The following is a 26,458-nucleotide window of genomic DNA, read 5'->3' as shown; positions in this document are numbered from 1 at the left end:
ATTGGCACAATAATACAAAATTCTTAATTTTTTATTTCATTCATAAATGTGGTTTCTTTCCCCCTCAACTTTATGTATTTGTGGCTTTGTTATCTTTTAAAAAGCAAATCAGAAAGTATATTAGTTTACTATGGCTGCTGTAATATCTTACCACAAACAGTGGCTTAAAACAGCACAAACTTATTCTGTACCAGTGCTGGAGGTCAGAAGGCTGCCACACGTCTATGAAATGGCACTAAAATCAAGGTGCTGGCAGGGCTGTCCTGGAGGCTGTGGGGGACCCTTTTCCTTGACTTTTCCAGCTCCCACAGGCTGCCTGCATTCCCTGCTTCGTGGTCCCTTCCTCCATCTTCAAAGCCAGCAGCGTAGCATCTTCAAATTTCTCTCTCTGACCTCTCCTTCTCTGATTCTGATTCTCCTGCTTCCTTCTTTTCCTCCTTACAAGGGTCTTTATGATTACTTTGGGCCTATGCAGAAAATCCAGGGTCCTCTCATCTCAAGATCCTTAATTTAATCACATCTGTAAAGTCCCTTTTGGCATTTAAGGTAACATATTATCTTCACAGTTTCTGCGGACTAGAATGTGGATGTCTTTGTGTGTATATGTGTATGGGGGGGTATCATCCTGTCCACTACAAAAAGATTAATTTGTTTTGGATTTTGTTCTTCAAAAATGGGCTATCAGATCAATCGTTTCTGTTGTTTTTGTTAATTTCAGCTTTTACCTTTATATTTTCCTAAGGTTAATTATGGAGTTATTTTGGATAACTTTTTGAGCAGATTTCTTAATTTGGCTAATCTTATTGTATTAATGAAACTGTTTAGATTTATAAATTATCTTCTATGTAGAGTGTTAATTGAATTCCATAGATTTTGATATATAGTATTTTCACCATTATTTTCCAGATATTCTACTATTTTGATTTCATCTTTGATCAAAGAATCATTTCAAGATGAATTTTGAAATTCTGAATAGTTGGGTTTTTGTTATTTCTACATTTCTCAGTTTTAGTGTTTTTAAGATTTATTTATTTGAGAGAGAGACAGCATGCAAGAGTGGGGGTGGGGAGAAGCAGACGGAGAGGGAGAAGCAGATTCCCCACTGAGCAGGGAGCTTAATCCCAGGACTCTGAGATCCTGACCTGAGCCGAAGGCAGCCATTTAACCAGCTTGCCACCCAGGCGCCCCTTCTCAATTTAGTTTTCTTACATGGTGATTATAGGGCACATTCTGCACCATTTTTGCATTTGCGAATATTTTGTGGATATGTGTGTGTGCATATATATATATATATATATACACCCTATTATATAACATATAAATTATATAATGAGAATAAAATATTGTGCATTCTCTGTTTGCAGAGTTTAAGCATATTTATCTGCTGTAAGTTATTTAGATTCTCTGTATCTTGGAAATAATTACTAGATCAGTTTATAAAGAGCTTATTTATTTTTTTATAGCACTAAAATGTTCCATTGTATGCATGTACTATAATTTATTTAAATACTCTATTGATAGATACTTGAATTGTTCTAATATTTTGCTATTATAACAAATAGGCTATAATGAATACTTCACCAATAGATGGTAAATAATATGCCACTTTGTATCTGTGGGAGCATATTTGTGGAATAAGTTATAAATAAATTCCATTAGCTCTGGTCCTTTTGAATCTTATTCAAATGCTTTATTATCTCTCTTATCACATTGCCTATATTTTAACATTTTTGAGATTTCAAAGCAGTTGTATTCTCAACTTTTTTCTCTTGCTTCAGATAATGTCTCTCCTAACTTACTCTACCTCTGTCTTTCAGTACTTTGTTTCTCCCCCACTGCCAATCTTTTCCCCCAGATTTTTGGCATACTTCCCCTGTTGCTATTTCCCTCTGGGATACTTCAATCTGTGATTATTCCTGGCCCCAAATAATCTGTGCTCCATAACCTTAACTCTCCTTTTTACCTGTCAACATTTTTGTTATTGTTTATGATTATGCTGGTGCAAATAGTATTTTAATTGCTGTGGGTTTATGACAAACATATGAACATATTATTACATGTCAGTTCCCATCTCACTTAACTGTATTTGACTGATTTTAATATGAATATTTTTCACATTTTTAAAAAGATTTATTTATTTGAGAGAGAGAGAGAGAGAGAGAGAGAGAGAGACTGTGTGTGGGGGAGGGTCGGGGCAGGGGCAGAGGGTGAGAGGCAGAGAGAAAATCCTTAAGCAGACTCCCTCTGAGCGTGGAGCCTGACACTATACTCAATCCCAGAACCCTGAGATCATGACCTGAGCTGAAACCAAAAGTTTAAATGCTTAACTGACGGAGCCACCCAGGCCCCGCAAATATTTTTCACATTTTAATGTTTCTGAAATCAGAATGTAACAATATTAAAATCACAGTAATTTATTTTTTTTCCAAAAAAGATGTTTTTAAATTAATAGTCTTACAATTGATGGTGTCTTAAAATCAAGTATTTCCTATCACATCATATGTGTTCTGAAACAGAGTAGATGTTGAACTTCCTGGAATTCATGGAATTAACCAACTTTTTAAATTGGTCCAAATGTGTTGTACTTGACGGATAGCTTTTGAAATACTTTACCTGGGGTTTAATCTGTTCCCTGATTTCAGCATAGATGAACTCTATTTTTCTTTCTTTTCATTTCTTTGGGTTTTGTTGTGTGTGGTATGTTAAGTGCGTCACTTTAACCATCTTTCCAGAAATGTTTATCACTCGGTCTTGAAAGAGGAATCTACAAATTTCTCAATAATTTCGCAACCCATTTAAAACCTTGTAACATCTCTTTCAGCCTAGATTTGCTAGAATGAATTCTTTTCTCCAAAAGTGAGTCCTAAAAGATATAGGCTACTGGGGTATATTTGACATAGACATTAGGTAGAGAGCCATCTATGATGCAACTGTTATAATGAAAACTGAAGGAAGGAAAGCAAATCAATTTGGAGCATTAGAATTTCTATGTGGACCATATTTAAAAGATACTGCTAATTCAACCCATATATAATTTCAAAGGGTGCTTTGCTGTGTGCTCATCTTTAATGGAAGGACTCAGGGAAACATGACAAAATGAACCAAAACTTGAACAACCTCACATTCAGAAATTTAAGTAACAACAGGCCATGGAAATAACTTCATTCTATCTTTATAGCAACTTTTCTGTAGCCTTCTCCTGATTAAGATAAATTAAACATACACTCAAGTTTGGTTTTTCTATAAATTCAAAAATTATTTTTCCAAAGTGGAAAACCTATACAGTATTTTAAAAACCTGTTTTATACATTAGAAATAACACAGAACTGAACATTTTTCAAGCAAACTGAGGGCAGTCAGAATTAAGCTTATAAATACACTTTCTTGGTCATAAAGGAGTAAAAAGTTCGAAGCCATTCTTCTAAATTTCGTTGTTAGAAACACTAATTTCACTATTCACATGAAAACCTCTTGGAACACTGAAAAAAAAAAAAGTGTCAATGTGAGTATCCTGAAACCCTGCAGAGAATGTGGACCAACAACAAACATTTGACCAGATGCCAATAAAGCAAATTGTTTTCTTAAGACAGGAAGCTGGACATTTTCTTTTCTTGCTGCAGTTAAATTTTCCATGAACTATACTGTGTAATTCATTCACAACCAACCCCAAAGAATAGGATCACACGTAATTTTAAATGCATACATAGGAGACTCGGGCATCACAAGCAAAGCCCTCATGCAGATGAAGCTGGGGTAAACTGTGATTAGTGACACCTGACCTGCTCTTTTCTGTGACTCAGATTTTTACTGGTATTGTTATAAAAAGGGCACAAACTTCAAATAAAGAACGATCATTGCCTTTTCAATGGTAATAATTAGCTATCTAAAGATATAAAAAATAGTTTGTAATAGATTAAAGATGTAATGCTCTAAAATCTTTTTAAATTCTTAACTTCCTGCTCCTTGAGCGACCACAGTGCCATGGAAACAGATGTCTGACTCCAGATTTAATTCCCCCCACAACCCCCTCTACACCCCCCCCCCATAAGACACATATCACCTAACCACTAACTCTCACCAACAGATTTGTTTCCTGGGTCCTAAAAGCCTGATCTTTTTTTTTTTTTTTGCCTCCTTATGTTTTATTCCATGATACTGGTACTTCTGATTTTCCAGACACACGGGGTGGTAGGCATCGTGCGTGGATCGCACTGGAAGTCCAGGGATTGGGTGGAAGGATAGGACTGTGATGCCGGTTGGGAATGCAGAACAGGGCTGGAGTTGCATTTTGCCCTTTGCACCATAACGTGTCAGTTTAAGGCTGATCTTTTCAACATTACTATGAGATACTTAGGCATAAAAAAGTGTAGACTGGATTACAATCAACACCTGTATTCACATGACCCGGTTTAAGATATGACATTTCAACTTCTCTCCCCTGAGGAAATTCTCCCCAGGATTTGATGTTTTTCATTTCCCTCCACGTAGTCTTCTACTACACGTGTTCCCATAAACAACAGATATTAGTTTGCGTGCCTTAAACTTTAAGTAAATGTAAGTATTCTTCTGAAACGTTCTTTTCGAAATTCCTGTTTTCCACGTAGCTCTGGTTACTTTGTCACTGCCATAAGTATTGCATTGCATGGGTATCCCATAGAAATCCGTCCTCTGAGTGATGGCTAGATCGTTTCCAGTTTCTTACTATGTACAAATAATAGTGCTAAGATTATAGTGCTTGATCATTACCTCACTGAAAACAACTTGCTCAGAGCTATACACCAAGGCGAACTCTGAGATTATCGGGGTCTTCAACATTACTGACACGCCGGCTGCTTTCGGAAGTAGCTGTACCCGTTCGCGCTCCACCAGCAGAGTGCGAGGCTGCACGGCCCCACATCTTTTGGGATTATAAACTCTGTAAGCAGGGTTTTAGCCGTGGGAATCCTGTGACCTGGGTGAGGGTATTTTCCTCCAACAATTGGAGCTGCTAGTCACCCCAAGGATATTTCTAGCATGGATCCATATCTTCATGTTAATTTTTAGGTTTCAAGCTTCTGGATCACAAAGCTGGTGTGAATTCAAACCCAGAAGCCGTGGTCAGGTAAGCTCACAGTAAGAATTCTCAGAGGAGCCCCTTCTTTTCTTTTCAAATCCAAAGCACAGACCAAGTCAAGAGAGGCTCCTTGTGACTTCTGGTCAGCAGGAGGAATTCTTTTCTAATTTGCCCTTATACTGAACGTGTTGGTGTTTAATGATCTGGCCATTATCTATGAGGCTCGGTTATGACTTCTATGTCACACGGGCTGAAGGGTCTGAGTGGTCATTAACAGCTGAGCTCCTCCTCATTGATTGAGATTGCCCCCTTCTTCCGCACAACGTAGCCTCCAGAGAGCCTGTGCCAGTTGGAGCTTACTATTCTGGTTTTTATTTTATTGGCAGTGAGAATTTAGATTTTTTTTGTGTGTTTAGACCTTTGGAGATAAGGTTTTCTCTTATTTTCTGTGCCCTCAGCACTTATAGGGAAGAAGTATGATCCTTTAACAACTAAAGGGAAAATGGGAAGCATAAAAGCAATTTTGAGGTCCTGTTTATTTCATTGTGTAAGCCTTATATTCGAAATCTGCAGAAGCCAGGAGAATGTTCTAGTGATGGAAATGTTCTACAATCTATTCTGTCCACACAGCAGACACTTGTCACATGTCTCTACTGAACACTTGAAATGTGGCCAACGGGTCTGGTGAACTAAATTTTTAATATTATTTAATTTTAGTTCATTAAAATTTAAACTTAAAGAGCCATATGTGACTAGTAGCTATTATATTTGACAGCAGAGCTCTAAGTAGTAGTCATATTCTTTGTCCCCTGGGTGGTTTTATGTACTAATAAATCAATGTAGTCTGGGAAAAAATGCCTTGCAAATTTATTTTTGATAGTCCAAGGATAAGATGTTTGAGACGTGACTTCAGAATACAAAACTGTATTGTCCCATTATTGTGATAATCAGGTATTTCTCCCCTGACTTGTCTTTCTGGAAATTTTCAAAGAACCACAGTGGGCATGTTTCAGCACACATTCCTTCCATTGCCACCTCAACTGGAAGTCAGGGAATCAATTTCTGATAGTTTCTCAAAGATATTTATGGAATATTAAAGTGTCAAGAAATCCCAAAGATAAATAATTAGGAGCACAAATATATATATTTCAAATGTAGCATAAGACAGTATGATTAAGAGTGCAATTTGTTTTTTTTTTTTTTTAAAGATTTTATTTATTTATCTGACAGAGATAGAGACTGCCAGCGAGAGAGGGAACACAAGCAGGGGGAGTGGGAGAGGAAGAAGCAGGCTCCCAGCAGAGAAGCCTGATGTGGGGCTCGATCCCAGAACGCCAGGCTCATATCCTGAGCTGAAGGCAGAAGCTTAACGACTGAGCCACCCATGCACCCCAGAGTGCAATTTGGTTAATCTTTGAACTGAAAAAGTTTATTGGTAACCTGAAAACATGTGTAAATTAAAACACGAACATAAGATCTATTTATAGTATTTTATGAAACAAGTCTACTGCTCTAGGCCTGGACTAGGATTATATTTCCAATTTTTTAAATTTGCAAAGGGCATTACATGAAATAACTCTTTTTTTTTTTTTTTTATTGCCGTTAAGTACAGATTAAGAAGGCCAAAGCAAAAATGTAGGTGTGAATTATAACGAGAACAAACGTATCTGGAAACAAGGCCATATAAACCTGGCTGGTGCATTTGGCTATTTCACTGGCCGGCCTTTAAAAATAAAGATCTGTAAATCCTTCTCACTATGGACTAGTCCACATGCATTTTTTATGTTCTCATATAAAACTGATGCTCACAGGCTGGGCATTTAGGAATGCAGTGAAACGGATTCTGGAGTTAGGAAAGCATTTCATGGGCTGGATAAACCAGGTCCGATATGAAACAGCTAATGTCGGCTTTTGAAAACCCAGCACACATTTCCAGATAAAAATGATTTAAATTCGTGTCCAGAGATTTTCATGGATATTTTCATTGTATACATATCATTTAAAATGTCTTTAAACACTGAAGCCTCTCAATTCCAGTCAACATATTTCAGACACTTTGTCTATGAAGGATTTTTTTGGACACTCTCAAGACGAAATTTTTAAAAAAGAAACAAGTTTTCTCTAGAAAACATTTTTAGCATACTGAATATGTATACTTTCTCAGAGTGTATGTAGCCCACTCTTTTCTTGATACTCTTCATAGAAACGTCGCAGTGATTTAGGAATTCTGGGGGTCACAGTGCTTAAGGCTTGAGTAAAATGTCTTCTCATGATGCAGTTGGCTTGAATGTCTTCTTCCAGAGCCAGAAGGGCTGCCTCTCTACAGACAGCTATAATCTGAAGCAAAACAAAGAAATAAAAACAAACATACAAAAATAAAGGGAGAGAAAAAACAATCAATACTGTTTTTTAGAAACGGAATATTTCAAATATTGAGCCGTGGTAACTGCTACGACTATCAGCGCGTCGCTAACATGTATCTTTGCACAAGTATCTTCGCCCTGATTTCCTGTCAGTTTTCAGAAGGATAAAAAGTAATCGCCTTCATTCCAAAACAATGTATTAAGTACTCAGAATCAGGAGCCGCCCAGAGATATAAGACATGGCATTTGTTCTTAAGCAGCTCACAACAGTAAAGGTGGAACACACGAGCAGGCACATACTTCTGATACAAGACGGGAAAGGTGAACGTGTGTTAGTGCGGCGGGGGCAGGTAGGAACCAAGTGATAAGGGGGTGAGGGCAGAGGAAGGAGATACTCTGATATACACTGAGGTCCTGCTCATCTGCACACCTTGTCAGGGCATAGAATTTCCACATTCCTTTTGACCTTTGAGGTATCACCAACATGGAAAAGCATTTCTTTATGTGTATCTCTTGAGCCGAGTTCTTAGATCTTGGGAATATAGATAGAAGTTTTCTATGTTTACTTTGGAGAGCTGTGTTAGAACAGAGAAGTGAATTTTGTTTACTCAGTGAGGAAAGCTGGAAGAATTGAAAAGAATGTGGGGAGGGGATGGAGTGGATGCAGAGGGAGGGAGGACGGAGTGGGCGGTAGGAAAACGGAAGGGGAGGAAGGTTCAAGTCTTGAATCCTGAAATGTGTTTTTAAGCTCTCTGGACTTCAGACAGCGGAAGCAGGCTGATGCCAGTGTCATTCTAAAGACACATTACTGTGGTGAAAAGAGCTTGTGGGATGAAAAGAGATATTGTGATTTTCAGGGCAACAGGGAAAACAGTGATTGATACTGACTGCACCTTTATATCGGTAAATGAAAGGGCCAGCTGAAACACATTTGTCCAGCCATTCAGCATATTTTCTCTGTTTGTTCACTTACTGAAAAGAGTTCCTCTGCTTATGCTGGGCTGATGGCTGCCAAAGCAGTTTAGTAGCTTTTTAGGGGATTTAGCAGCATGTTTAGGGAGCTTTCAAAAAACATGCATAGATTTAGATGGCTTTGTCAAATTACGACAATATAACTATTAGTTCTGGGCTTCATTAATGAGCACTGAAGTTGACTACAGTGGTTATGCATGTTAATGCTTTTCCAAAAAGAGTGGCTACCAACTTGTTGAAGGAAAGAACAAAACTTCCAGGGATTTGTAAACAACTTCATCACATATGCCGGTGCAAAAAGAGTTATTTTGAAAACAAGATGTAATAATTAATAAGCACAGTAAAAACACATGAAATGCCCAGCATGGTAAACTGGTTATCCAATGGTTCCACTCTGTTCTAAAGGGCCCCTGAGGACCTCCATGAAGGGAGGTAAAGCGACCAAGTAGGGAAAGCCTCAACTCTCTCCTTCCCTCCATCTGAGCAGCACTTCTGTTATCTGCAAGAATTTTTTAAAAAAGATTTTACCTATTTATTTGAGAGAGAGAGAGAGAGAGAGAGAGAGCAAGAGTGGGGGGAGGGGCAGAGGGAGAAGCAGACTCCCCGCTGAGCAGGGAGCCCCAGTGCAGGGCTCCATCCCAGGACCCTGAGATCATGACCTGAGCCAAAGGCAGACGCTTAACCGAATGAGCCACCCAGGTGCCCCCGTTATCTGAAGACTTTGAAGCAATGGTTGCAAGGCTGAAAAGTCTGAAGAAGAATCACTGGAAGAGACAAAAAGCCCTGAATTTCCTGTTGGCTGGCAGACTTTTAGCTCTTCCTCTGAGACAGTACAGGGAATGTTTCCATTATGTGGATCCTTCCCTGGCTAAGCGGAGTAGAGAAGTCACCAGCCCTGGGCCAATGGCATGTCTTGCACACTTCACAACTGAGACTTACCTCAGAGAATACCAGACCCCGCACATAATGGCTACAAACATTTACTGAGCCCCTACCACATGTGCTAGACAATTACTAATGACTGTGCTAATTCACTGCTACGTGAACCCTGCCCCCCAGGTTTTGTACAACGCAGTGATCCACCATCTGATGGGAGCACAGAAAATGGAGTGGTCAGGTAAGCACGTGCGAGGTGGACGTGGGGTGTGGGGAGGCTGGGCTAAGGAAAGGAGAGGTGACTGCAAGGCTGCCCGGACCTCTCCAAGTTCTTGGAATTTGGTTCACATGGCCAGAGAGTGAGGAGCGCCTACTGCTGGTTCATCTGAGAAAGTGAGCCAGCGGTCTGGTGGGCTTCCTCTCTCAGTACGCAGTAATCACACTGGAGAAGAGAAGGCTATACTCCTCTAATCACTGGAATCTGAGGTGGCCTAACAAGGCAGGGTAGAGAAATGTAGGTAGTGGGAAGTGACAGGTCACCGAGGCCCTGAAGGCTGTCCTTGGGGTCCACAACCCTGAGCAATTCCTCTTTGCAGATCAACTTTCTTTCCTTCGCGTCTTTGTCTATAGATTTTCCCAAGCTATGACTTGCTTTTCGCCTTTCTGTGGTAGCTTTCAGGGCGATGACAGAGGGGGCACTGGTGGTGAGATGTGGTCAGAGCAGCAACAGCCACTTGAAAGCTGGATGTTTGTAACTTAGAGCCTCTAGCATATGTTAACATTCAAGAGTAATTGTCCTACTATATTTAGTACTGGCCTGACCCTTAATTAACAATTCCATCCAATTTGGAGAACTACAAAATTGGGAGGTATAGAAAACTTGGACAGAGTTTTGACAAGAGCACTGAGAAATGTTTGAATTCGGTAGAGATGACCCTTAGAGCCTTTGAGAGACAATGATCAGGGAAACAGCAGCTGAACACTGGTGCTTTCGAGCACCTCACAGGAAGGTGTCTTCCTCTGTACAGAAGAGGGACCGCGGTCGTTCGCACTTCCAGAGTAGCAGGAGCACAGTCTGAATTCAACATTTGTTTCAAAAAATGTTTTCCTGTTTCATATGATTTATAAGGGATGCCCTGAAGAACCAGTCAATTAGGCAATACTTTCTGCCACTTTTATTTTCCGTTCATATTTGCTTTAGCAATATACGCCCTGTAACCGAAAGGAAGTAGGACACTACAAATAATTAACTGGCCACGCTTTCATCAGTCAGCATCCACTGGATAGCTACTCTGTCCAACCACTAGATGAGGCCAGGGAGAGGATCCTGAAATGTCTAAGACATGGCTATCTGTCTGCTGGTGCCCCTCAACCAGTAGGGGATGGACATCAATTAACTGCCCCATATGGCATGGCATTAGAGGTACTGTTAAGCGAGGCTACAGGAAAAGTGCTTTGGTATGGAAAGAAGAGAGAAACTACTGCTTCATACACCGAAGTGAGAAGGACAGAGTTTAGATATGCATACAGGACAGAAAAGGGCATTCTGAGCAGGAGGAATAAAGTGGGCAAAGAAACAGCAAGATGGGGAGAAAGAGACCAGAGATTGTATCAATTTAGCTTCAGTAGCCAAAATGGGGAATTAAAAAAAGAAAGAGTGAAGAGTAGTTCTGTCATCAAAATGTCACTAAAAATAAAATGATAGTTTTCAGAAGTCATGTGGGCCATAATGACAGTGAAGGCTAGTCAATGACAGTCATCTCTAAAGCTCTAAACTCAATTCACAAGCAGCTGAGGCACAAGCAGCTGACAGAGAATAATTCCTAAAGGTTCTTTTGTTTTTATTTTTTTCCTCATGAAAGGGCTTCTTAGAAATTCCAAAAGGAAAATCATTAATTGGATTACTGGTTCTTCTCTCCTAACCCAAATAAAAAGGTAGGCCTGAAAATAGAAGTATTCTTAAGAGGCTCGTTTCATGATGGCTGGTTTCTATTTGCTCTGGGGTCACTCATACTTCTCAGGAAAAGTGTCACTTTGCTGCTTGCCATGCCAGCATTCCCCCTGACATATTAGTGTCTTTTCAGAGGAAGAAGTATTTCATGATCAAATAAGTTTTAGGTAACAGTGCATAGACTCTGTTTCCCACACTGCACAGCAGAATTTGAAAGACTTTTGTGAAGGCTGGCAATGGTAATCTGCTTAATTTTCTTTAACCCGGGGTTTGCCACAGAAGTCTCCCTTTGCCCTGATTTTGGCAGAACACTTACATTTAAGAACACTTAAATCTTTCGAGTTACTGGTGATTTTCAGCACACACTCTGGGAAGTGTTTACCCATACGGAACAATTCAACCAGGACACAAAATGGTTTTTGGCGATTGCATATCCTTTTTTTCTTTTTCTCTCTCCTATTCCAGAATAGAGAAAAGAGGGAAATGGAGGAAAAAAGAGACTGGAGAAGGACCAGTCTGTTTAACGGGGTCAAAGGGCAGCAGCCACAGCATACACTTGTGCTCTGGAGATGCAAACGGTCAATGTGTATTTGTTGAATCGAACTGAACAGTTCCTTAACTATGAACAAGTTTCCACAAAGTACACATTATATGCATCTTTTTCGTATTTGGTCCAGATCCTGTAATATCTTTACTTACATTTCATATAGCTTATACTTTGTCAGTTATACTTAAGTCTCTGGAATGGTAACATCAGTAACAAAAATTGTTTAACACCGTATATATGTTATTTGAAGCAATGTTTCAGTTTGGGGTACTACTCTGAATCTAGTTCTGTCCTTAGAAGTAATATAAATTAGAAATTTTTATCAAGAATACAAGTATGCCTGTGTTATTTTGAGGGACGCTTCCTTAGGTATCAAAATTTGTTACACAGGGACAGGAACTTTTCTGCTGGGCTGTCAAGGGGAAACCTGCACTGTCATTGAGAAACATCCCTGAAACTTTATTGATAATGCAGTAATACATATTGGCTAGAGGACCGAAATGGAAGCTTTGGGACAAAAAAATTGTTCAAAGGGTGATCTGTTGTCCCATTTGATGAAAATAATGTGGCATCAAAGAACTGCTGAGGGATTTTCTTTTCTGTATTAAGCTTTGAAAGGGTGAGGGCATTTTAGATAAATTTGCCAATCTCTCTCACTCTATTAGGGACTGGATACTATAGAAACTGAGAAAGGCTTTCTGTTTAAAGTAGGACCTTTCTCTATCTCTACAGTTTGTGAGACAACCTAATGAGGTAAGTGTACGTATGTTTATGTATATACCTCTCTACAGTGTATACAGGGCCCACACAACTCTATTCTGCTGGCATCACATTCAAAACCACACGTGGTCTGGGACTGGTCAGTGATGGGGGAATTCAGTTGAATTTCACCCATGAGGCCACAGAAGAACCTCATGAGAAGATGTGTAGAATAGATGAATTTGAATCACAGACTGTCTGGAATGTTAAACCAACCCATTTAGAAAGAAAACTCTTGGCACTGGAACGCCTTAACATCTTTGGCAAAAAGGATTTTGGAAGCTTTCCCCTAATCCCTTCACCATGTCCTCCTCTTCCCCCATAGGCTGCAGACTAGATCATTTAAATGAATTATTAGCCAATTACCAGCAAGGTTGCTTTCGCCATTAGGCTATAAAAGCAACACTGTTTTGGCTGACTCTGTAAAACTGAGTGTCTGTAGTCTGTGTTCTTTTCCAGTTTTGACTAAAAAATCAATACCCAAACCTCTAAGATCTATATATGCCTTTGCAAAAGGGACAGTATTATTTGGGAAAATGAGAAAATGAAACAAAAGACAAGCAGAGTGGGCCCAAGATTTCACTGTCAGAGCTAAACTAAGACACATTGTAGCAGTGGCCATGACACCCATTTATTTGGTGCCAACACGTCACATTGATTCTCCAATAATAATAGAACCATCAGATATCTGAAAAACAACAAAAAATAATCAGGAACTCTGTCTATGAAAGATTCAGGCATATTTGAACTGAGTTCCTAAGAGGTAGGAAAGGAAAAGATTCTTAATGAAAATGTTCAGAAATCCTCTGTAAAACAAAGTCACTGAGGAAAATAGTAATTGTTTTCAAACGCAGAAAAAAAGTAACTCAGCAATGAAAGAGGACATATAAGTATGAATTTTCAGGGGCGCCTGGGTGGCACAGCGGTTAAGCCTCTGCCTTCGGCCCAGGGCGTGATCCCGGCGTTATGGGATCGAGCCCCACATCGGGCTCCTCTGCTGTGAGCCTGCTTCTTCCTCTCCCACTCACCCTGCTTGTGTTCCCTCTCTCGCTGGCTGTCTCTATCTCTGTCGAATAAATAAATAAAATCTTAAAAAAAAAAAAGTATGAATTTTCATGCCATGCTTGCCCTCTGAAAAAGCAGTGCCTTTAGAAAAATACAGCAATAACTGGATTAGGTGAGACAACTCCACTTGGGAGGGGTGTGGGGAAGCAACTTCCCAGGATGTGAAGGCTCTTGACCATTGAACCTTGGGAAATCTAATTACCTCACTTTTAAATGCAAAAGGGCAAAAGAGGCAATTGTGCAGAATTCTAAATGCCATGAAGAATAAGAACAATGTCTTACTTCACTGTGGAAAAAAAATGAAACCTCTTATACATAGCCTACGGTTCTTTCCCCCAATCCACGAGACAAGAAGAGTTTAAACAGGTGGCTCAGCTTAGTAAAAGAGAAACAGGCGTATTGCAAAAATTAAACCCCACATGGTTTCTAAGCAGGCAGTCGTAATGTTTAAAAAATGATGTGATAAATAGTCAAGGCAAAGACTTCACCAAAACCTAATCCGTAGGAAGGAGAACCTGCAAGTACTGGGCACTACTTTGGGCATCATCCGCCTGGGCTCTAACCCTGCCCTTGTTCTTTCTAGTTTAACAGTAGCACCGTCTTCTTTTCTGGGGCAGTGACAGAACAGGAGCCCCAATATTAATCTACGCACAGTTGCTTCCATTTCCAGATAAGGCCTGGGTAGTATGTGCCCCTCTTTTCTGTGGACTGTAAGCAGATTATGAGAAGGACATCGGGAACACAAACCCACCAGCGGCTTGTAAGGCTGGGAAAAAAGCATGCTGCCCCAAGCAGGCCCAATCGGGGAGCTAAGAACTGCTCACTTCCGACAGGCAGGCTGAGAGGCTAACGGAACCGTCTCCAAGTTCCTCACCGCCCGGCCGAGGTGACCAAGAAGGCGGGAAGCTAACCAAGTTCGCCCACCGCGGAGGCTCTGCTCGGTTCCCATCGGCCCACTCTGCAGGCCCGGGAAGCGCTCTGATCTGAGGGGAAGAAGTCGGCGATCTTACACGCGTTAGAAGAGAAGGCTTATTTGTAGCGTGACCTCACGGGAGGAGAACCGTGGCCCTGGAGGCCGACCGCGTGCACCGAGTTTCCCGGGCTCGTGGCAGGGCTGCCGCCACGTTCTCAGGGAAGCGGCCACTGCGGCCTCGGACCGTAACGCTGAGGACGAGGGCCCGGGCAGGCGGCAGTTCTGCACGAGCACAGAGCAGAGTGCCGCCGTCGGGGCCGGAGAGGCGCGGCGCGCCGGGCCTGCCCTAGGCAGCTGCACGCAATCCACGCCCAGGCGGAGCGGTGCTTCCCGGGCCCGCGGCGGCCGCGCCGCGGCGCCTGCTGTTTGGCAAGAAGAAAGCGCGCCTTCCACTGAGGCCTAAATGTGCTTTTCAGCTTCTTTGTATTTCAAGTGTACTAAATAGCTTTAAAGAATCTACCAAAAGAAATGGGCTGCAGTGCTTTAAAAAGTCTTAGGTATTTTCAAGAAAATGGTTTTGTTAAAAGCATCTTCTGTCTGGAACACCTGTGACCTGTTGAGCTTAATTGGGCTGCAGCTGGCGCTGATTGTGGCGCAGCCGCTGGCGGCCGCGGGCGGACATTGTGTGCGCGGCCGCCCGCCCGCCCCCTCGCCTTTCTTTTCTCTTTCACAGCGCCGCGACCTCCTTCCCCTGTGTGTCTGAGGGATTAGGAGCCCAGTAGAGAGCGGAGTCCTGCTGTTTGCGAACAGCGTGCGCTGGAGGTGCTTCAAGGAGGAGGCTACCTGGGAGATTACGTGCGCCCGCGGAGGCCGCGGGCCCATTCTCCCCGGCCCATTGAGACGCGCTCAAAGGTGGCTGAATGGCCGCGCATGAAAGATGTGACTGAAGGGAGCGCAGCAGGCTCCTGGCCACAGAGCGGCAGATGGAAGTCAGACTGTCACAGGCAGACGCACGGCCAGGGGCGCCCAAACTGCCAACAATGCCGCTGGAGCCTAAAACAGGGCGGGGGACGGGAATCAGAGGGGGGAGCCGGCGGCACTTCTTTAGGGTACTTTAAAATGACACCTCACCCAAACGTGATGAGGCTAGGAGGGAGGATTTTGGGGGGCAAATTTCAGATTTAAGGAACTACCTATTGCCCTTGGGTTAAATTCCCTTGGACAGTCTGCAAAATAAGCCTTACGATGATCGATCCATCTGGGATTATGTTAGGGGCATACTATTTAGAAATGCCACACATGGTAGTGAGTCAAAAGAAAACAAGAATTTCTGTTAAAACACATTAAAGCATAAGGACATTAAAGAAAGTGGAAAAAGCCCTTGGTTGCTTAATTTTGCTGATTTAAAGTTATTTTGAGGGCTCTAAAATAAATAGCTGAAGTATATGTACATCATATGTGCAACCTTTCATGATTATCTGCACGAAGAAGGCCATACTAGTTTTACTTTTTAGAATTTTACAAAGGAATCCATCATTCCACAGAGCTTTGGGGCAGGAAAGGTCTGGAGTTTTCATTCTTATTGTTCTACAACCATCTGCACTTAGGGAAATTTTCAATGTTTCTAACATTAATTGAACCGTACAAGATCAAAACGGGTATTTTTAATTTTGGAAAAAAAAAAAACCAACTGGCATGGGAATGGAGAAAGCAGAAACCACTGGTAGGGAAGGGGAAGGGTGAGAAGGCAAATAGATGTTGAACCCCTAATTCATTCCTTTATCCAGGAACTCTTCTCTGACCACCTTTACAGTACCAGGTACAAGGTACCCAGGGGAATATAGCAATGAAGAAAACAAAATGCTTTCATGGAACAAGATGTGTAAAGTACCGGCTAATCTATTTACTCTTCAAGCTTCAGTGTAAATGTTTCCATTGGGAGGCATTTCTGAGGCAACTTCACTAACTCCTCAGGCCTGACTGTTTTAGGATCACTTGCTCTGGTAGCAACTTGAACTATTCTATCATATTACAATTGTCAGCAGGGATACAGAGCTATCTCCCTCACTAGACAGGAAGTCCCATGGAGGCTCTTTAGTCTTTGCTCTGCTCTACTCCTCAAACGTACCACGTTAGCATGTCCCTTGACCTTTGGGAATCTGCAAAAAGGTCTCCTGCTGAGGTCATCTCTGAACAATGATATAAATTAGTTTTTGCCTTAAAGAAAATACACACATACACACACACACACACATACACACACACACACACACACACACACACACACATTCTGCTGTGACAACTGCAGCCAAGATAATTGTCTACTATGGACTAAAAAAGTAAAAATGTCTTGAGGGGAGAGGGGTGGGGGAATGGGATAGACCGGTGATGGGTAGTAAGGAGGGCACGTATTGCATGGTGCACTGGGTGTTACATGCAACTAATGAATCATCAAGCTTTACATCGGAAACTGGGGATGTACTGTATGGTGACTAACATAATATAATAAAAAATCATAAAAAAAAAGTAAAAATGTCTTGAGAGCAATGGGTCATCCTAAGTTGAGGTGTGTATTTGCGAATCTTGTAAGGCTGATGACCAAGCTATGGCCAGAAAGCTGGAAGAGACACAGAAGACTTTGGGTAAAAGCATTCAGGAATGGGAGAGCTTGAGGTTGGCCCCAGGCAAAGAGGAGAGGAGAGAAGGGCAGGGCAGGGCATGTTTTTGGGTGGTGAGACCCAGCAAAGGTCAGCTTGCTATAGGACTCCCCTCTAAGTCTGGAGGGTTTGATTCTCGGTGCCAGTGTTGTGGGAGATAGGGAGATAGTGGCTGGAGTGGGGGATGGAGAGGGTCGTGGGGGTGTGGCGGGTGTAGGCAGTGGTGTTAAACCACACCCTATGCTTCCTCACCTGTCAGCCATCTTCACTGCCAGCCCCCACATCTTGCTCCACCAACCCAAACATAAAAATGCTGCCTCTGAAACACTGTAGTCTCACAGATGCCCTGGGTAGCCTTCTTTGGAGTTTATTCGTTTGGGATCTTTGAACAGTAACAAAGTGGAGTATGTGGGAGTTAGAACCTTTTCCCCCTTTATAGCCAGTCCTTTTTTTTGAGCTATAATTGACATATGACATTATATTAGTTTCAGGTGTATAACATGTTTCAGTGTATGTATATATTGTGAAATGATCACCACGGTATAACACCTATCACCACCGCACAGTTACACTTTTTTCTTGTGATGAGGACTTTTAAGATCTACTCTCTTAGTGATTTTCAAATAACACACTATTATTAACTATAGTCACTATGCTGTACATTACATCTCCAGCACATATTTATTTCTTAACTGGAAGTTTGTACCTTTTGACCACCTTCACCCATTTCACCCATCCTATACCCAGTCTTAATCTCTAATAAACTCCTTTCTCTTCTTCCATTTTCTGAGCAGCTGCACGCTGCTCCAGCCAATCAGCAGTCTTGCATGGCATCTCTAAAATCATTTTAAAGAATACGGTATGGTGTTAATGGCTATCTGTGTTAAACAGAAAAAAAGGACTTGATGATTTGTCGCTACCTGAGGGGCACCTGAAGATAGGTCCTGGTGAGCAAACACTAAGTATACCATCAGCACATGACAGTGAATACAAAGACAATACAATTACTTATCTCGTACTTATTTTATGCATATCATATTTTATGCAAAAACATCATCAGTTTTGTGCATTTATTGGCCATGTATTAAAGATTTTTAAGCTAGGATCCTTGGATATACTGAAACCTATGAAAACTTATATATAAATTTTCTTTTTTTTCTAGAGCGATGGTTCAAAGTGTTCATCATAGTCTAAAAAGAAACGATTACCCCAAAAGGCTTAAGAGCCACTGTTCTATAGTAACTATATTTCAAACCTTTGTAAATCCTATGAATGCTTCATAATAGTATCTTCCTCTTTCCAGAATGTAATTTGGCTAGAATTATCACAGTTGAGGAGTATAGGAGTTACAATGTGGAATTAATCACTGTGAAGGGAAAGTAGTTTTTGTTTTTTTAGACTTTCCTCTTGTACCTTATAAACATTCAACAGCTGCCCCTAGGTATAACTTACTGAGGTCTTTATTGACATGAAGAGGAACCTAAAGACCAATATCCTATTTCACTTATTTAAAAAAAGCTAAAGTAATATACTAAGACTGCAAATTTAAGCACACTAGTTAAAGAATGAAAAACCAAGTACTCAGATTAGAATTTATAAGTGACAAATATTAACTGTGTGTAATTTTAGTTAACCCATAAATGAATTTTCAGATTTAAATACCTAATGTATGTTTTGATATTTGGTAATAACGCTACACACTGGGTATTTAGAAACTGACGGGGCTGTTTTCTTATCTGCAAAATTATATGGCTTATTGTCTTGTAAGGAGTGAGGCACACTTTGAACTCTATTTACTGCATGTCCATTAAAAAGAAAAAAAAAACAAAGGAAAACCTTTATTTTACTGATTTGAAAGCCAGTAGTGAGATAAAGCTCTTACCTTTTGACAATAAAAAAAAAATATATGTGATATAACTTAGAAGAATTTACAAATACCTGTAAAGGCCATATAGCACAATCCTTTTCATTAGTTACTCATAATCCAGGTCAAGGTGGGGAATAAAGGTAATTCAGTTTATGAAGGTTTTAACCAAAACACTCATATATTTCTCTCTTCTGACCATTAAGTCCATTACTTAATGGACTATGAAACCTAACTATTCCTTCTTAACTACTGTTACCCAAACTCCTTTGCAAAACTGCTTATGAGAGAATAGGCTTACGTCAAGTTCAGCAATGAAAAAGCCAGAAAGTCTCCTAAAGACTGAAAAATGTCTACTTGTAAAGACTAAACTAAAAACCATGAGAAAAGTCATCAAAGCAATCAACAGATATGGAAACAGTTGTGGGAAAAGGGGGTAGATGAAACTTACTGATGATAAAGAAATCATGTTTCAAAAACAACTTAATTTAAAAGGTGCCCCAGGGGTGCCTGGGTGGCTCAGTCGTTAAGCATCTGCCTTCGGCTCAGGGTGTGATCCCAGGGTCCTGGGTTCAAGCCCTGCATCGGGCTCCCTGCTCTGCTGGGAGCCTGCTTCTTCCTCTCCCACTCCCCCTGCTTGTGTTCCCTCTCTCGCTGGCTCTCAATCTCTCTGTCAAATAAATAAATAAAATCTTAAAAAAAAAAAAAGGTGCCCTAAATTATCCCTTAATGGGACTGGTTTGGTTATCAGAAATGGCAGCAGTTGGTACACGTAAAGAGCTAATGGTGAATTTTTAAAGCACAGATTATTCATCTAGTTCTTAAAACCCTTTAAAGACATAAAATTGAGGGAATTTAAGTATGTGTAATTAATACATTTCAAGACTGTATCCATACATCTACTTCATTTTATACTTGGTGAGCTTTCCTCAGATTTCTAATCATCATAAAATGTATCACTGGAAAGAAAGCAGTAGATATTTCTAATGAATGGAGTTTTTTTTTTCTCATAGAGATGAGTCAACTGAATGAACACAAGGGGATTATGATACAATGGAAACGATTTTGCAGTCTTAATGTATTTTCTATCATAAACGATAAATATGCACATAAAAGCACTCTATAAAGTTGTAAAGTAGAGAAAACTGAAGCAAGTGTCGACTTTAGATAGGGTGCACCTTGGTAATGAGCACCTCCATTTTAGCATGCTGGTACCTAACTGGAAATAAACCCGTACAACCTTTCCTACAGTGTGTTCAAGATGTCTTTTGCACTCATTCCATATTTACACTAAGGAATATGAAGGCCAAGGGAAATTCTGGATTATTTTATAGGTCTGTCCTGTTCTCCTCCCCCACCCCACTCTGTTCTCTTTGAAATAAACATATACACACATACATAGGAATGTAGACAACTGTGCATACACACGTACACATATGCATGTGCACACTCATTTGCAGATGCAATGTAAGTTCACAAGATGTGATGTGAGTTTAAGCACTATACTAAAGGGGCATGTGGGTGGCTCTGTGGGTTGAGCAGCTGATTCCTGATTTCGGCTCAGGTTGTGATCTCAGGGTCCTGGGACCGAGCCCTGCAAGGGGTTCCATGCTCAGTCTGCTTGTTCCTCTCCCCCCTGCCCCTCTTGTGCTGTCTCTCATAAATAAATAAAGTCTTTTAAAAAAGTGTGAAGTACATTTTGCCATCAGTAGTTCTGAAGCCCAGCATTTGTAAATCTTTTAAAATTAACTGAGCTTTCAAAATCCCATCACTCTGGCAGTAACCCAGCATAGCTGTGCCTTTAACAAAAGATTTCTGTAATAAAACGAGATTTTACATGCTGAAACAAAATATTTTAAAACATCTTTCTGCCGACTGCTCATTTTAGTAATATTTGTGGAATTCAAAACCCACACACACATACATAAATGTTCCCATGGAAGATTAGGCTAAATTTTAGGTTAACCTCAGAATTATTAAATTTTTATATCAATCTTTTAATGAACACTTTTGATTTATTTTCTTTAAGAAGAAACCCAAGTCTTGAAAAGACTTTAAGGCTATGTATTCTTTAATTGCCATGACAAATGCGACCAGGCTAACTTTAATCAAAGGAGACTCATGAGTAGTTTTCACACTACATTTGTGAATGCCTCTGAGCAAGGTGGACTGAATTCTGCCTCAGCTTCTCTTATGTCTGCAAATATGTGCAATCAGCTGTGACATCTGCTGTATATTAGGCCTAAACTGCTAGGGACAGAAACCTAATTTGAATCAAAAGGAGGTATTTATTGTAAGGATATTATTGAAACTAACAGAACCTAAGGACAAGAGTGAGGCTAGGCTCAGCAGACCAACTGGAACCAGAGACTGGGATGCTATCAGGATTCTCTCTCCATAATTTTGATCCCTGCTTCTTTCTGTACTTGGTTGGTTTATTCCTCCTTTTTTTTTTTTTTTAAAGATTTTATTTACTTATTCGACAGGATAGAGACAGCCAGTGAGAGAGGGAACACAAGCAGGGGGAGTGGGAGAGGAAGAAGCAGGCTCATAGCGGAGGAGCCTGATGTGGGACTCGATCCCATAACGCCGGGATCACGCCCTGAGCCGAAGGCAGACGCTTAACCGCTGTGCCACCCAGGCGCCCCGGTTTATTCCTCCTTAACTACAGAGTGGTTTTCCCCACATGGAAGAAAACATGGCAAACATGTTTTATATCTTACAGCTTCAGCCACCACAAAGTCCTCATTTTCTCAGTTCCACTAACGAAAACTCCTGTGGAAAGTGTCTGAGTAGCCTGGTCCAATCGCTGTGGCTGGGGAAGAGGGTATGAAGATGGGGCCAAATTGAAGGAGATCATTCCTCTGTACCAAATCAACTGTGTGTGGTCACACTGCGATGACATAGCAACTCTGTAGTCTTTTGGGGGCAGGAGGTGCAGATTCTTGGGGGCTGTAAGAACAGGTGATTTAAGGCAGGCTTATGTTGGTGGGTGGAGGGAATGAGAGAGAGGATGTCAAAAGTGGCTTTTATCCTCCTCTATGTAAAGCCAACTTGCACGGCTTATGTATTGCTTCCTCTCAAATGCTGTCTTGGCAACGTTTAGAGCACATTCCCTCCAACTGTTCTGTTGAGAAGCTGCGACTCTGGAACTCGTGCCCAGTGGTGCGACTGCCTCCCTTGCTCCCAGCTGCCATTTTCTTAGACTACGCTGCTCATCAGGGGTCCAGATAACATTCTGAGCTGTACAACTGATTTCCAGGCCACGGATACTATCTAAAAAATGATAAAGTTGAAAAGCCTTAGGGGCCACCAGTCAATTTCTTTGGAAATGATTAGGGAATCTATAGGAAAAATTAAAGCTATTCTTTTGAATGATGATTCCAGCATGGGTTATGGTCAAAGTTATCTTTGTGTTAAATCCATTCTCTTTCTTAGCAATGGAGAAGTCACAGTGAAAATCAGAAAAGAAAGCAAACAAAAACTCAACTTTTTGTGGGGGAGGGGTCATAAATAGTTAATAGATACAAGCCTCAAGTCTGGAGCTGCTTAGTTTGGAAGTTTATGGAAATTTTATTTGGAGACAGTCCCTAAATTCAATTGTAACTGGAAATGCACGTAGCTGGAAATGCGTGTTGACAAGGCTTACAGAGAGGGGGGACTGAAATAGACAGCGTTCGAAGCTTGGAGTACTCTGACTTCATCCTACCAGCTAAGTGGCTGAAAGATGATTGGAGCTGTCTTTCGCAATAGCTCCACCCTACTTTGTAAACTTGCTCAATTCTTGTCCCTGAGAATAGAAGAGAAAGGGGAGACAGAGGAGACTAAAATCCTTAGCAAATATTTAGGGAGACAATAATTATCCCCCCTCCCTTCATTTCCTTTTTAAACTAGAGAAAATTCAAACATAGACCATAGTAGAGAGAATAACGTACAGTGAACTCTCACTCGCCTGATACCCAGCTTTAGCAAGGAGCAACCCATGGCCGACCTTGTTCCATCTACACTCTAATCCTCATCCCAACACGGTACTAGTTTTTTTAAGCGAATCCCAGAATCACAGCATTTAATCCACAAATATTTCAGCATATATCGAAACGAATTTTTTTAAAGATTTTATTTATTTGACAGAGAAAGAGAGAGAGAGAGAGTGAGTACAAGCAGGGGCAGCAGCAGGCAGAGGGAGAGGGAGAAGCAGACTTCTGCTGAGCAGAGAGCCTGACTGGGGCTAGCTCCCAGGACCCTGGGATCATGACCTGAGCTGAAGGCAGATGGTTAACTGAGCCACCCAGGTGCTCCTAAAGGAATTTTTTTTTTTTTAAAGCACAACCACATCATTATTTCACATTAAAACAGCAATTCCTTAATATTATCAATATTTAGTCAGTATTAAACTTTTGCCAGTTATGCATAAATGTATTCCATTGCTATTTTGTTTGGCTTGGGATCAAAATAAGACCTACACCTCGTATTTGTTTACTTTTACGATTCGTTTATATGTTGATCAAGGTCCAAAATGGTCAAGTAGTACAAAAGCAAAAGCAAAGAACTGGGAAGATGCTCCTATTCACTGTAGCCTGGATATGATTATAGAATCTTGTTTTTTAACCACTGCTCATTCAAAATTTTAGAAAAGGAGAGTCTTAAAAATCGTATTTTCGGTCTCCTTTGCCTCTGTTCTTCCAATTTTCCACTCTTCTCAGCTCCAACCAGCCTTTGAGGGCCTCCAGCCTGTATCATCAGCTCTAGTCACCACTCAACCTCTCCACATGGCCAAGTGGCCTTATGCTACAGAGCTCCCCTAGCTTTTCTCTGAAGTCTGGCTATTGAAGCTCACACTCAGTCACTGCCTCCTGGTGATCACTACTGCCACTAATACTCTGTTGTGACGGTAAAGCCAGCGGTAGTGCTGATGGGGATGCTACTGGGATTAAGGTCCGCTCAAACACAGCAACATTCTTGGGCTTAGGGAAGTGATAACAAGAAAATCAGGACCCTTCTTCTTTATCCTGGTGATTTAAACCGGTGTGGTTCTCCTATATCAATTTTTCATGGACATGGTAATGTGCTAGGACTAGCTTCTAATTCTCAGAAGATCAACATGCTTATGTGCCATAGACATTTCTAATACAGATACGTTATTCTTGGCCTCTGGTTTCTAGTCTTTTACCTATCACCTCTTGAAAAATGAATCTACTCTGGTCTCTTCAAATATCACTCCTATGCAAATGTCTTTGAAATATTCATCCTTAGCTCAGGCGTCTCTCCAGGCACCTACAACCCAAAATAGTCAACATCAGATGTGTCATCTTGATCTGAAAACTGCCTGCCCCACTAACTCATTTTCAGGGATACACCATTTTCTCAGCCACCCAGGCTTAAATCCATTGGTAATACATCTTTTATTCTTTGCTCCGTACCACTTAATCTGGCTAAATCATCTGGATTAGATATTGATTTACCTGGAGTCATGTGAAAACTGAGAATTGACAATCCTATCAAAAGGGACTAACTAGTGGATAAAAGCTGGATTGGACGTGAGTCTTTAATAGCTATGCTTTGTCTGTAGGCTAAACGCATTAGATAAAAACCTTGCCAGCGTGCTGGTTGGGTATAAATATTTGTTAGAAACACTGAATATATGGGGAAAAGACAAGCATAGGAAAAAAAAAAAAAGACCCCAAAGGCCAGGACAAATGAGTCCTGATTAACAAATGGAACTGATGAAATAAGCCTGGCCCCTCTCAGGAGATCGAGTGATCAGATGTGAGAGGGGGCTTACAGCACATACCAACAGAAATGCTGAGGGTTAGGTATGGTAGCCAGGATAAATGAGGTCAACAGTGAGAAATCAGGTCAACCCTCCAATATTTTAAAGACTCATGGAGAAGGATTGGAACTGCCATTCTTGTGAGGCTCTAGGAAGCAGAACTAGGACCAAAGCTGTAGGAGACAGGTTTTTGCTCAATAAAAGGAAAAAAAAAATGAATCATTTACAAGCTGGCCAGATATGGAGATAGCTCTAGAGATAGTAAGTAAATAAACATATGACAGGGGTACTGTAGATTTTATTCAGTCACTAGAAATAAACTTTATTTATAGGGCAGAAAAGAACTTTCAATATGCTACCACCATTCAATCTGCCCTATTCCATTTACTTGTACTTGCAGACTAACCTTTCCTTCCTTTTTCAATGGATGAACTATTTTGGTTGCTAAGATCAGTCCTTCTATTTATGTACTGGATTTCATTCTCTTTTTCCTAAGTCAAGATTTGTTGCTATAATTGTTCCCCCCACATATAATCAACTTTTCCCACCAGCATAAAATTATGTTGCAATTACTCATCTTAAAAGCATAATCCCTCATCTCCATGCATGCTTCAATTCACCACCAGCAAAAGTCCTTGGAAGAGCTGTCTATTTGTTGTTCTCTAGTTCCTTTCCTTCCAATTCTCACTCAAACCCGCTGGAATGAGGCTTGTGACCCTCTAGTGAATTGCTCTGTCAAGATCATAATCCAATGATCAGTCTTCAATTCTCAGTATACTTGATCCATCAGCAGCATTTGATACCAATCACGTCCTCCCACTTTCTTTTCATTTGGACACTGGAACACCCCCACACTGCCTTCACTCCAGTGACACTGGCTTCCTGGCTGTTCTTAAATAGGAAAAGCTCAGTCTTGTTCAAAGCATTTGCACTTGTTCCTTCTGAAATGCCCTTTCCTCTGATAACTAACTTGCCTTAGGTCTTTACTCAAATGTTACCGTTTCAGTGAGGTTCTCCCTGTTAACCTTATTTACAACTGCTGCTTCCTTCCTTGTAATCCTCTTTTCCTTTCTTGCTTTATTTTGCTCCCTATTTGTTACTGACATCCCATATATTGCATTTTCTTTCTAAATGAACTCTTTTATGATTTTTTAAAGTTTTAGTTATTTTAAATAATCTCTACACCCAACATGGGGCTCAAAATCATGACCGCTGCAACAAGAGTCGTGTGTTCCTCTGAATGAACCAGCCAGGTGCCCCCATATACTGCATTTTAACTTATTTTGTTGGTTTGTTCCCCTCACAAAAGTGAAGCACACACAGAGTACAGACTTTTGTTTATTTTGTTTGCTAACATATGCTAGTGCCTAGAACCTTACCAGGCGCATAATAGGTACTCGATAAATATGCGCTGAATGAATGAATGAGAACAATGAAAGAAAGGAGGAGAATATATGACGAGAATAAGGTCTGCTATTTGACAATGTTAACTAAAGATAGTACTTCAGTCCTAACAATTTATTTTTTGACTAAATATGGCATTTACGCCTTAGAGCAGGTGCTGTACTTAACTTTGGTAGAATATTAAGGCTTACCAAAAGCTAAAAAAAAACAACTATCCCACAAACTTCAGAACCACTAAACTTGTATGCTCATGTTCTAATCTAG

General features: G+C 40.8%; 1 protein-coding gene across 5 annotated transcripts in view; it reads right to left on the bottom strand.

Moving 5' to 3' along the window:
- AFG2A (AFG2 AAA ATPase homolog A) overlaps positions 1-26,458 on the bottom strand; it is a 340,553-nt gene that overhangs the window by 15,418 nt on the left and 298,677 nt on the right. For 3 of the 5 annotated variants that reach the window (XM_026499287.4, XM_057310051.1, XM_057310052.1), the window contains one exon: positions 6,239-7,390. The exons of the other annotated variants lie outside the window; for them this stretch is intronic. In XM_026499287.4, the coding sequence (XP_026355072.2) occupies positions 7,214-7,390 (177 nt within the window). In that variant the 3' untranslated portion in view covers positions 6,239-7,213. Of the gene's footprint in view, positions 1-6,238; positions 7,391-26,458 lie in introns of those variants that run through there. 5 annotated transcript variants of the gene reach the window in all.

Source organism: Ursus arctos, unplaced genomic scaffold (assembly GCF_023065955.2).
Source record: "Ursus arctos isolate Adak ecotype North America unplaced genomic scaffold, UrsArc2.0 scaffold_11, whole genome shotgun sequence".
Lineage (NCBI taxonomy): Eukaryota > Metazoa > Chordata > Mammalia > Carnivora > Ursidae > Ursus > Ursus arctos.
The sequence above is the reverse complement of the archived record's forward strand: the minus strand, read 5'-3'. Positions and strand labels throughout refer to the sequence as shown.